General features: G+C 33.4%; 2 protein-coding genes across 2 annotated transcripts; both read left to right on the forward strand.

The window, feature by feature from the left end:
- The first annotated feature begins 418 nt into the window (after window positions 1-418).
- LOC118748334 lies at window positions 419-4,615 on the forward strand. Its single transcript, XM_036482709.1, has 3 exons — window positions 419-714; window positions 4,228-4,459; window positions 4,526-4,615. The coding sequence occupies exons 1-3, from the start codon at window positions 563-565 to the stop codon at window positions 4,613-4,615; spliced, it is 474 nt and encodes a 157-aa protein (XP_036338602.1). The 5' UTR covers window positions 419-562.
- A 192-nt stretch (window positions 4,616-4,807) lies between these two features.
- On the forward strand, window positions 4,808-9,919 carry LOC118748737 (kelch-like protein 5). The gene is made up of 5 exons (XM_036483390.1): window positions 4,808-5,165; window positions 8,521-8,828; window positions 9,114-9,318; window positions 9,393-9,488; window positions 9,556-9,919. The coding sequence occupies exons 2-5, from the start codon at window positions 8,611-8,613 to the stop codon at window positions 9,766-9,768; spliced, it is 732 nt and encodes a 243-aa protein (XP_036339283.1). The 5' UTR covers window positions 4,808-5,165; window positions 8,521-8,610; the 3' UTR covers window positions 9,769-9,919.
- The last annotated feature ends 2,539 nt before the right edge of the window (window positions 9,920-12,458 follow it).

Here is a 12,458-nt window from a genome sequence, read left to right on the forward strand (position 1 = left end):
TTGATTCGGGTCAACGCTAACGTCTGTCTATGCTATTATGTATGTAAATATATGAATTCGCCTTGTCTATAGTCTTAACAGAAAACTACAGCCAGAAGTTAAAACTTTGCGTTGTTCCGTTTGACTGGTGAACTCAATAACGGCTTTCCTGTAGGAGAAGTGTGCAAAAGAAATCGAAAACTTGTACTTTCTAAAATTTTGCAAATAACAATTAGCGTTCATCCGAGCTACAACAAAGAATTTTCAAACCTTGGAGTTGTTCCAGCAGTTTTAAATATTTGATCTTCTGCATTGTTTCATAAGTAAGTAAAACTAAGTCTCAATATACATACATATGTATGTAAGTATGTAGATCTGTAAGAATGCTTGTTTGCAGTATAGGATAAACATACATACTTATATACAGATATACATTCTAGGCATACACAAATCATATTCTAGAAGATAACTTTATAATAGACTGATCAACAGGTCATAAGCGCTCCATAGTAAATACAAACCACCAGCAAAAGTACGAGTACATAAATTCCCATCAATAAAGGAAATTTCAATACGCCCAGCAATGGCAACAAATGGTACACGTCAACTAATACCAAATGTGATTGGTTATGGCCTCACACCTTTCGTCAAGAAATTACTGAATAACATATGCAACTTTTACGATGAGCAGGACCTCATAGATGTAACATTTAAGTTGTCTAATCCAACTGCCTTGTGAGTATTTCATTGATTTTCACATGTAGTATACGAGGGTGACAAAAAAGTCCTTAGAATACCCCTACAATGAAACACATGCTGACTATAAAAAATTTTATTATTGGTTTCCAAGTTAAATTAATGGCAGGTTTGATTAATAGCCCGTCCCTTCTGGCTGCAGTAAACTTTAATATGTCTGGGAAGTTGGCATACAAAAAAATGCTGTTCTCTGTAGCTTTTCAATAACTCTAGAGTTCCTGAAAAAAAAAAAATTTCTGGATATTTTTACCAAAAAAATCGCTAGATTCACGCAGAACAAGACATGTGGCAAAAGAGCAAATAAAAAACTGTGCTGAGTAGCTTTTCAATAGTTCCTGAAAAGGAAAAAAAGTTCTTTAAAATTAGATGAGAAAAAAAAAATTCCAAAGAAGTCGAAAAAAGTGAATGTTTGAAAAAAATAAAAATTAAGACTGTTCTGAGCACGGCGCAATAAACAGGTGAAGTAATAAAACAGCTTTCTCCCTTTATTTTCTGACATTCGGCTGCCTTATAGTCAAATTTTAAAGGCAATTTTTCAAATAAGGCAGTGTCAAAATCTTTCCTCTCGCTCTAATTACTTCACCTTGTATAATTCTGCCATGGTTCTGAGTAGCTTTTCAATAGTTCTAGATTTGCTGGAATGGAAAAAGAAAGTTCTGCAAAGTGAAAAAGTGAAATTTAAAAAAAATCTAAATTAAAACTGTTCTAAGTTCTATAGTTCCAGAAAATAATTCTATAGTTCCTGAAAAAGAAAACCAAATTTTGCAAAATTACGCTAAAAAAGCTTTTCGAAAATTAAAATTAAAAAAAAAAAATAACAGTTAAAACTGTTCTAAAAGCTTTCCAATAGTTCTAGAGTTCCTGAAAAGAAAAAAATGTTTCTACAAAATTACACAAAAAAATCATTTTTTCAAAAAAGTCGAAAAAGTTGACTATGAAAAAAGTGGAAATTAGAACTTTTCTGAGTAGCTTTTCGATAGCTCTAAAGTTCTTGAAAAGGAAAAAAAGAGCAACAAAATTACGCCGATAGAAACATTTTTTTTTTTTTTTCAAAAAAGTCGGAAGTTTACTCTTAAAAGAAATAAATAAAAGTCGAAAAAGTTAAATGTTTGAAAAAAAAATAAATATTCAAACCGTTCTGAATAGCGTTTCAATAGATCTAGATTTGCTGAAAAAAAAAATATTTTTTCAACTAATTCGAAAAAGCTTAAAACTTATCAGGAATTCTGTTTACTACATATTAAAAGGCTACCCAAAACAATTTTTTTTATTTTTTTTTCAAAAAGTAAAAATTTTCCACTCTTTCGAAAAAATCCTTTTCCGGTATAATTTTGCAGAACTTTCTTGTTTTTTCAAAAATTTAAATTTTTTGAATGAAACAATTTTTTCGGGTTTTTTGCAGAACTTTCCTCTTCCTTCTCAGGAACTCTTAAACTATTGAAAAACTACTCAGAACAGCTTTTTTGTCTTCTTGCGTCATACCGTATGCCAACTTCACAGGCATAACTTTAATGTTTGCTCTCGAGTATCAAGACACTTTCAACCTTTATTTTTGAAGCCATGCAAAACTAATTTTGAATTAAACGAATCATTCAATTGTTTGTGCCAAGATTTTAACTCTCATTCCAGGACGTTTGACATATCGGACTCGGTTTTTACTCTTGAGAAAGCAATACTTTCCTCCCTCAATATATGAAATAATGTCTTTACCATATCCAAATCAGCTGATGAATTTAACTCCGTAGCTGAATAGTTTTAGATCTCGCCACATAACAAACTCCTAATTTTCACAACTCGAATGAATAAAAACAAACGCAAAAAATAAATAAAAAATTATAAACAAATGCCAAAAAAAAATTATAAACAAACTGTTATCGAAATTCAATTTGAATTAGTAGTGTAAACAGCTATAATTTGAAAACGATATTGAGGGTTGAAATTGCGCAATTTGCACGTCGCACAGTGGTCTGAGAGTGGCAGAAAGTCCATGTTTCGAAATGTCTTGAAATAGATAACTAAGTGGTCGGCCAGACTCTTGACATGCCTATTAACATGATCTAAGTCCTTTTCAGGAGAAAAAATGGCACTAGTATTATTCAAAGGGCACTTGATGCCGGTGTTGTATGAATCGTATTTTTAACTGACTTCAAAAAAATGAGGAGGTTATCAGTTCGTCGGAAATTTTTTTTAATTTTAAATATTTTTATTTTAATTTTTTTTTTTTAATTTTTTTTTTTTCTTTTATTTTACTTTTTTTAGATTTCGATAATTCTTTTTTTCAGAAAGGTGGTACCTCAAGGGTGGTTCCATACTAATCTTGTTTAGATCCGATAACTTGATCGTGAAGAAATTAACGACAATCTTAAATTTTTATATGAGAATTTAAGTCGGTTTTGTTTTTTGCTTAAAAATTACTTGTTACGTAAAAATTCAAACAAGCATTTCACGGACTCAAGACTGGCAATGCAGTTTTTGTTGGGTTTGTTTTAACGACAAGTTCAATAGTATGCAAGGGTTGCTCCATTACAGGGTTCAATCATTTTTCCTAGTCCTTTCAGAGTTGAGAACATCCCATTAAATTCCATTAAAAAATTTACGCTTGATGTTACTAAAAAATTGCGTTAATTTTTGAGAATTTTTTTTTTTTGTTGAAGGTGTTTTGCAGTTTTTCCTTACAAAGTAGTTTGTAACACTTTTTTTTTTTGTTTTTTGGAAGAAACTGCGTGATAAGAATTGCTAAAAATCAGTGGTGAGTCGTAGCTTCCTCAAACTTGCATGTTATTATAATAAAATTCATTTTGCTACAAATCTGCACACTCAAACAAATCCTAAAAAATTAGCGGGGAAAAAATAAAATGAAAATTGTTGCATATATGGTAAAAAAAAATCTCTGTACCAATACCTTTTGCCGGCAGTGTATATGATTTAACGCATTCGCATTGACTTTTAATGAGAGATGGGAATTAGAATATTCATTAAACCCCTTAGTAAACTATTGAAACAAGTTCCAGCTGCTAGAACCTGCTGGCATTCCGTTTATCTGGACTGGGCTGTCGCAAAAGGTAGCAATTGATATCCGATTTTACGGAAACTTGCCATGTCGGATCTTTGCCTAGAAATGAGGAAGTACAAAAAATGGCATAGATTGGCGAATGGTAGATGTTATATGAATTTAATAAAACTCGGTTTTTATAAAAAAAAATTTGTATGACTGATGGACACGACATTCGGCCGACCATTTTACAGATTTCAGTTTTTCGGGTTAAAACTAAGATACCGAACCGAATTTTATGAAAATCAGATCACATTTCCTATTTCCGCGCGCTAGTGTAGTGGGCGTGGCAGTTTGCCAATCTATGCGATTTTTTCAGATTTCTTCATTCCTAAGCAAAAATACGGCAGATAAAAAGTTACAGTCGAATCCGAGAAAAACTGTTACTTTTTGCCACTGTGCGTCGTTAAAAATATTTATTTGATTTTTTTTTGTCACAGAATTCCAGCACATCGCTTGATACTCTCAGCGGCAAGCCCTTATTTTAAGGATCTTTTCAAAAGCCACAAGGGCCTAACTCCGGTTATTGAATTAAATAACATAGACAGTGACACCTTTGAGCTTTTAATAGCTGAGTATACATTGCAGCGGGCATATTGTTTAGAGCGTGAAACTCATTGTGTACCACTGTATGAGAAACTCTTGGAATATGAAATAAATAATTTTATGGAAGTGAGTTATACGAGTATTGCTTTTACTTTTTTTTATAATTACATATCGCATACTCTCTCAAAATAGGCGGAACTCAAACTTCAGATCCCGAAATATAACTGCAAGATGGATCGTAGATATTCAAATCAATTGACACAAAAGGGCATACAAGAGTAGTGTGCCAGTTAGAGATTATAATAATGAAAAAATTGACATTAATTGGCGATAAATCCTACAATTTGATTTATAAAAAAATTAACAAAATTTTTTTTTTTTAGTTGTGTCTCTTTTGAAGCGAGTGTGCGATGTGTACCTATCTTGACGTAAATGTATTTTTGATCGTTTTTTTTTTGCAGATAAGCCAAACTCCCGATTTTCTTAGTTTCGAGGCTGAAAAATTGCAGGGATAGAAAGCAACAATTTGAATGTGACTTGTGAGGAGGATACTTTTCATGCCATAAAACGCTGGTATGAGTACGATACTTCTGTACGACAACAACAACTACCAGATTTAATTGGTCGCCTACGATTGACCCATTTTGACACTAATTTCTTATTGAGAAATGTCAAAACACTTCCTGGATGCGAGCTATTGGCTTACAAGGCAATATCGTGGATTACGCTACCATCAGATCAGACGAAGATATCGCTCAAATTTACAGCGCCACGAGAAAAAACTATTTGCGAAAATTCGGAAGAGTTAACTTTGATAGCGGTGCAAGCTTATGTAAGTGCAACAAAATGATTTTTGCATTATTGTTTTCCTATATTACGAGTAGATACAATTAAAAATTGCGAAGAAGTGATTTTTTTGAACTAAGAGCTATAGGAATCACGTATATAAGTCCAAATCTTTTGTAAACGAGTTTCAAAATAACGGTACAATTCAAAACATATCGAGCCCTAACCGCCAAAATAACGTAAGCGACATTTTTTTCAAAATTTTCTTTTTGATGCAGGAATGCATCTAGACGCTCTAGGAATATTTCTGCATCAAAAAGAAAATTTTGAAAAAAATGTCGCTTACGTTACTTTGGCGGTTAGGGCACGATATGCTACTTTCGTAGCTTTTCGGGGTCAGCTTAGCTATGAGGTGCCATATTGAGGATAAAAGGTAACAAAATGTGCCAAAAAAGCTGAGATTCCTATTAACCCTTCCCATTTAGCAATAAACTAAGAACTATGTTTCTAAATCAAAAGTACAATGCCAAAATAAGATAAATACATAAGTTGTATAATCTTTAACTTATAAAATAACTTGAATTCAACTTTTTAAACAGGTGGCAGCCCTTTCCCAACACCTCAAAAATATTATTGGCTATGAAACTAAAGATTTCTTAACAATTTCGTTTGATATTTCCATAACTTGTGTATAAGTAAACTAAATTCGACATTTCGAGCAGGTGGCAACCCTCTTCAAAATATTTTCAAACTACTACTTTCTAAAACCCCTTTCGTTTGGCATCCATATGGTGATACATATTTCTCTTATCTAATATGATTTTTTAAATAGGTGGCAACCCTCCTATAGTTCAGCTAAGAAACAAAGCTTTTCAAAACCATTTCGATTGATACGCAATTTCTAATAGTTAATTTTTTTTTTTAATAATTTGAATATAATTTTTTAAAAGGTGGCAACTCTATTCGAAAAAGTTAAGCCTTACTGCGCATCTACAGCCCGAGCCTCACTTTGGAAATTGAACGAACGGTGCGGATTTGCTTATTATGTAATTTTAATTTAATTTATCAATAGGTGGCAACTCCTTTCGAAAAACTAAAACCAGTTTGCACATCTACAGACCAAGCACTTTAATTTGACATTTCATTTTTGAAAATCGGGCGACCGGTACAGATCTTTTAAGCTGAACAAAAAAATTTTTTATTCCAATTTGAAGAATTTAATGCCATTTAAAAAAAAATAGGGCCAAATCAAATTTTTGATTCCTCTCTCTCTCTCTCTTTACGGGCAACGACAACGTCAACGTCATGCGGTGGTAACACGATCTCCGATTTTACGTCGGTCAGGAGCAGATCCAGAAAAAAATTTCGGGTGTTTATGAAACTTATTATTTTTATAATATTAAGTATATTGATTTTATACATTATTTTTTAATTGGAAATTGTTAGCTCGTCTAGCACTTGTTGGGGATTACCTCCAGATCCCCATGTACATTTAGGAGCGCCAACCCAATCAATCTCCCCTGCCCAATACTACTACGCAAATATGTAGGTCTTCAACCTTCGAAGGGTTGAAAATGACCGCTCGTTCGTTGCAACAGATACTGGCATTGTTGCACCTGGTTTCAAATAAACAAAGATGGTAGGATAAAGACTTTTGTCACCCGGATTCAACAAATAAGTCCCAGGCAGCTCTTTTTTCGTATGTTAGACCAGTAACTGAAATAAAAACGGTTATTAAACATCAATTTAAAAAAAAAAACGAAGGTACCCCTGCGTCGCATGTTTGGGTCAGCAATGAAATCGTCTGTCGATGTTTGATAGTTATTAGGCCAAGATGTTGTGAATATTTTTAGTAGTTTTTTGTGATTGACAAATCTCACATTTATTTATTTGATCCAAATAATGATCAAGTATCGGAAAAAAATTTAGCGACGAAAACAAGTTTATGCGCTTCCGTCGTAATTTGCACGATATACTTGACCTCCCACTCGTCGGGGTATTTCTAAGAAAAAACCAATCACTGGAATTTTAAAATTTACCATATTTTACAGTTTCTGCCAGAATGGTTCGGAAAAATATTAAGATTTACGTGAGCTGTACCGATTTGAAAAACCTCCAAAAATCCCATTATTTTGATTCGGTTGACAAAATTTGTAAACATTATAGGCAATAAATTTTCATGGTCATAAGAACCAAAAAACGCGTATATTTTTTTTTTTAAGTCTATTGAAAGCTGTTTTTATGTTAAAAAAATCAAGGAGTTTACTTTGAAGCTAATTTTCAAGGTTTCAAGGTTTTCAAGGTACAGAGTTTTCCGATCGAAAAATATTGATTTTCAAGAGTTCTATACCATTTCTGCGAAAGTTTTATTTCCCCCATATAAAAATATATGGAAAACTTTGAGCGCTTTGAGCGACCTATAAATATTTTTGATTTTAAACTAAAAAATAGGGGTATAATTTTTTCGACATAGAACAATTCTAGGGGGTGAGAGCATTGCAATTCCGACTGTACTGTTTTTGGACCACCCTAATATACACTCATACATATAGAGTTCGGTTTCGCTCGAACTGATACATTTTTACTTGTTTATGTAGATATGTATATAAGACTGCTTTTACACAGTTCAAGTATTGAATTCAATTCTGCTCGCATGTGGAAGAGAGGGGGTGAGAAGAAAAGGGACGAGTACACATGCGTCTGTACCGTCAAGTCGTTTCAACTTTCTTGCTTTGCTTTTGGCATTTTCGTTGCTTCCCCTTTAAAGAACCAAAAACTTGAATTCAACAGAATTGAAACGTGTAAAAGCAAATAGAAAACACAAAAGAGAATGAGCAAGAATTGCTTTCAAGTACTTGAATCATGTAAATCGGGTGTATGTGTTTTAACTTCGAAAATATGATCTTATATACATACATATATATTAGAGCGGATAAATTTTTTATTTTTTTTTTTACTATGTGCGTTTAGCATAGGAGGATTCTACGTTTAATTCTAAGCAACTATGTCGAAGAAAATATGTTTCTAAAATCAATTTGAAGTTTGCCAAATTGCGAAAATAGGTTTCGAAGGATATGTGAAAATTTTCGCTGTTGAGCGCTCTGGTGGAAGTTTTAAGAAAACGTTAAGCGCAGAAATGGATTCCTCATACCAATAAGCCCCTTATAGCATGTTTATTTACAAACTTTAAGCACTTCTTTACGACACTACAGCAAAATGCTCAGAAACCTATTTGCGCAATTTGACAAACTCCAAATTTGTTTTTGGACCCATGGTTTCTTCTGCAAATTTGCTTAGAATAATGCGTTGAATTCATCTGTGCTATACGCGCATAGTCGAAAAACTCGTCCATACAAATTGACCCACCCTAATATATATGTATGTACATAAATATATTGCAGGACAGAAAAGGAACCATTTTTACATATGACGAACCTGAAGATGAATGGCACAAATGCGCCGAAGTTCAACATAATACATACGCATACGGTATGGTTCTTATGCAAGACAATATTATTTACGTTGGTGGTGAACGAAATGGCAAAATAACTAACGGTGTTAAAAGCTGGAGCTTTAAAACGCGAACGTGGAGAGCATTGCCTTCAATGATTCACACACGCAGCTGGCCAAGTGTTGTACTGTTAAATAACAGTATCTATGTGATTGGTGGAGAAGTCACAAATGGACAGCCTAAAAGGTCTGTCGAAATGTAAGTATTGATGAAAATGCATATGAAGCAATTTTTTTTAACCCTCAGCTACCCATCAAGGTAAAATTTACTCATGCAAAGTTGGTTTTCTCATTACTATGTTGAACGACCAGTAAAATCCCGATTCGAATGCATGTAAATTATTTTAAAGCTCTCTTGTTTCGCTGCGTGCTTTGCCGAATAATTTTTTATGTATTCATATTTTTGACGCAGACTGTACATACATATACCCAGTTTTGGTTTTTGTTAAGTAACAATAAATTTTCATTCATCAAACCGTTTTAGGTATTCACCCGGTGGAAAATGGAAATTAGTTAGCAGTATGATTACGCAACGAAGCCAGGCAGGCACAGTGGCTTTAAATGGCAAAATTTTTGTTATGGGAGGCTTTGATGGAACTCACGACTCCCAATCTGTTGAATGTTACGACCCATCTTCAAATAATTGGACACTGTGTGAGGATATGAATAAAGCTCATAATTTCCCATCGGTAAGTGAATAATTGAAAACAAAATGAGAAATTCGTAAAAAACGTTTTTAAATGCTTACATTTCTGCAATTTAGGTAGCCGTACACAATGACTACATATACGTTTTAGGTGGAATTACAGAAAATAGAACAGTTGAACGTTACGATCCACAAATGAACGAGTGGACAATGGTTGGTTGAAATACTCGTAGTAACATCAAAAGTTAAAAATAATAAATAAATTCATTACATTTCATAGGTGTGCTCTTTGAACGTTGGGCGTGGATGCATGGGTTGTGTTTGGAAAGGTGATCAATTGTGGGTGGTCGGAGGTGAACAAAATGATAAGATGAAAAATTACGTGTCAGTTTATTATGCAGAATATAATAAATGGTTCAAAAGGAGCCCAATACCTATAGCTGATCGATATAGCTGTTATGTGGTGCCTAAGACGCTACTTCAAAGTCAATAAAAAAATATGAGAATTTTATAAGTATTTAGCTGTATAGTTGTAGACTTTCTAGGGAATATTTTGCTCGATGAATTCCAATTTTGGCCATATTTTGAATAAGAAATGTACATACACATATATTATATATCTAAAGATTTTAATGAAATTTTGAATTCAGACAATGTATTGCTTTAAATAAAATATCGTAATATTATATTGAAATTTAAAGCATTTTAAAAATTTCCAATCCAGAGATATGTTTGAATAGGGTTGCCACCTATTTTTACTAAAATAACTCAATATGGACATCAAACGAAAGGTATTTTTGGGCATATTAATCCAGAAATATTTTCGTGGAGGTTTATCACTGCTTTTAATACAAATTTTTATTGTATTAATTTGAATGCGCATTTTTTTATGAATATGTATATGTCGGTAAATGTGTACAGTAATAACACACAAAATATTTACCCTTCTGCAAGCATATTTATTAATAGTGTTGCCTCCTAATTTTCAATGTACGATTCGCCTACAATGGCGTCAGTAAGATGATGCATGGCGCTTTTGCCGATATTGGAATAGCCTTCTATATCATCTGCTTCCAGCCGCTTCCTTTGGTACTGTCGATAGAGATTTTCGTTTAATTCTGTAGAAGAAGTAAATCAAACTAATTATTTTTTCCTGAAATTAAATGAATAAAGTTTTGCTAACATTCTATTTTGTTGTGAAATATATTGGGTGCAGGTCTCAGCTTTTTAACAGCCTCCAATCAGAGAACGTTTATAAATTTAATATATGTTAGTTATAAAGTTAATAATTTATAAACGTTCTCTGATTTCGTCGTTACTGATTTACAGCTTTTAATGAAAACTTTTCGCCTTGCAAAGCTTGCAGCTTAATAGCTTTGACAAGGTGTATTTAACAACAAGGTGGTGTTGGCCGTATATAAGAAAAAAATTACATTAACAAATTATCCGCAGATATCCATACTGTCATTGGTATGAGTTACAACAAACACATCATTTTGACGTGATGCCCTCTACGGCGAAAAACTCAGCTGTCGCCCCCAACACCACCTTGTTAAACGCACCCTGAGCTTTAACTTCTAACATTTGTGTTAACAGACAGCCTGTAATTATTACCGTTCTCTGGTATTAAGATTAAAACGGAATGCTTTTAGATGCAAGATGGCATATCTAAATATGCATTTTTTGATAAGTGTTGCAGCAGCTTTTTTTCTGTTAGGGTGTGTGCTGTCACCGCTCGTTTGATTTCTGCCGAACAATAAATTGCTAAAGGTAATCGAAGGGAAAGCTTCGAGAGCGCCTAGAATAAACAACGCTTTGGAAAAAATAGACACGAGGAACTGTCGAGCAGGACTGCAGGTGAACGCAAACAAAGGACATTGTAGAAAAATTTAAAAAAAATTGGGACCGAACCTACAGGTCGCCTTTTATGCATTTATCGGTGACAACTCTATTTGGGATTGTATATAAAATAGTTCTACTGGAATAATCAAAATACTTATTTTAATCTTTAATTTACAGACATTGGGGTGGTAGAGACTGAGATCTGCTGGTATGTACTAGAACGGGGTACTTGAAGTCAATAAACTGTCTCCTTCAGACAAGAATATCGTTATAAATACTGTAAGATCAGACGAAATGCCAAAGGTATGGCGAAAAATACTTTAGGCTCTGGGGTGTACGGTGAACTTTTTTTCGGTTCGGTCTAATGTACACACTTCTTATTTCCGTTAACAGCAAAACCTCATATAACAGTTTGGCTTTTACACAAATTCATATCAACTGCAAGCTCTCCATTAAAGTTTAACATAAAAGCTGGGCTGTAAAGGGCCGACTGTAAAGTGCCTAACACAAATAAAGTCGCAGCGACAAAGCTTTCAATCTGCATGCAAACTAAATCGCTAGCTTAGATTGAAAAGTTTCTAATTCGACTAATTATGAAAACTCATATTTTTATATAGGTAGCAAGAGAAATTAAAAATTCATCGAGTATTTGTTTTATTTTTTTTTCTGTTTATATATACTGAAAGGCAAATCGACAATCCGATTATGCCAAAATAATAGGAAATCTATTAATGAAGGTCGAATCCTTCTGATTCGTATGGAGTTTTCCTTTGCTTTAAACACGCAAAATGTATTCAAAATTGTAATTGTAAAAATTGACTTGGCAACTTTTAACTCTAAGCTAACGAACTGTGCTATTAAAATTATAAGAAGTATTAAGAGCAGCAATGGGAAGAGAGAGTTTAACTCTTAACGCCTCTATACAAAATGTATAGGTAAGGTTAGGCTATCTAGGCTGCTATTGTCCCTCAAAAAAAGGGCACACTTGTGATGGCCTATTAGAGACTAAAGTATAGGCATGCGTAGGTTAAAAGCTCTCTCTGCCCATCGCTGGTTAAGACGTACTCTGCAACATGAAGAATTTTACTTCCAAACGATGAAAATTGCCAAAGCTGTCGAAAGAAAATCTTTGACAACTTACTTTCTATCTTTCATTCGACAGCTTTGGGAATTTTCATTGTTTGGAAGTATAATTCTTCATATTGTACATGTACATATAAAGGTGGATATTGAATTCATCTCACAAACTGGTCTATAAAACCGTTCCTTTGAAAGCGCTGTAAACAACCAATAGACTAAAAAACCGGGAGTGGTCAAGTCTTACAAGGCATTGACTCCAGC

This window comes from Rhagoletis pomonella, unplaced genomic scaffold, assembly GCF_013731165.1.
Source record: "Rhagoletis pomonella isolate Grant_MI unplaced genomic scaffold, Rhpom_1.0 Rhpom_scaffold_00013, whole genome shotgun sequence".
Lineage (NCBI taxonomy): Eukaryota > Metazoa > Arthropoda > Insecta > Diptera > Tephritidae > Rhagoletis > Rhagoletis pomonella.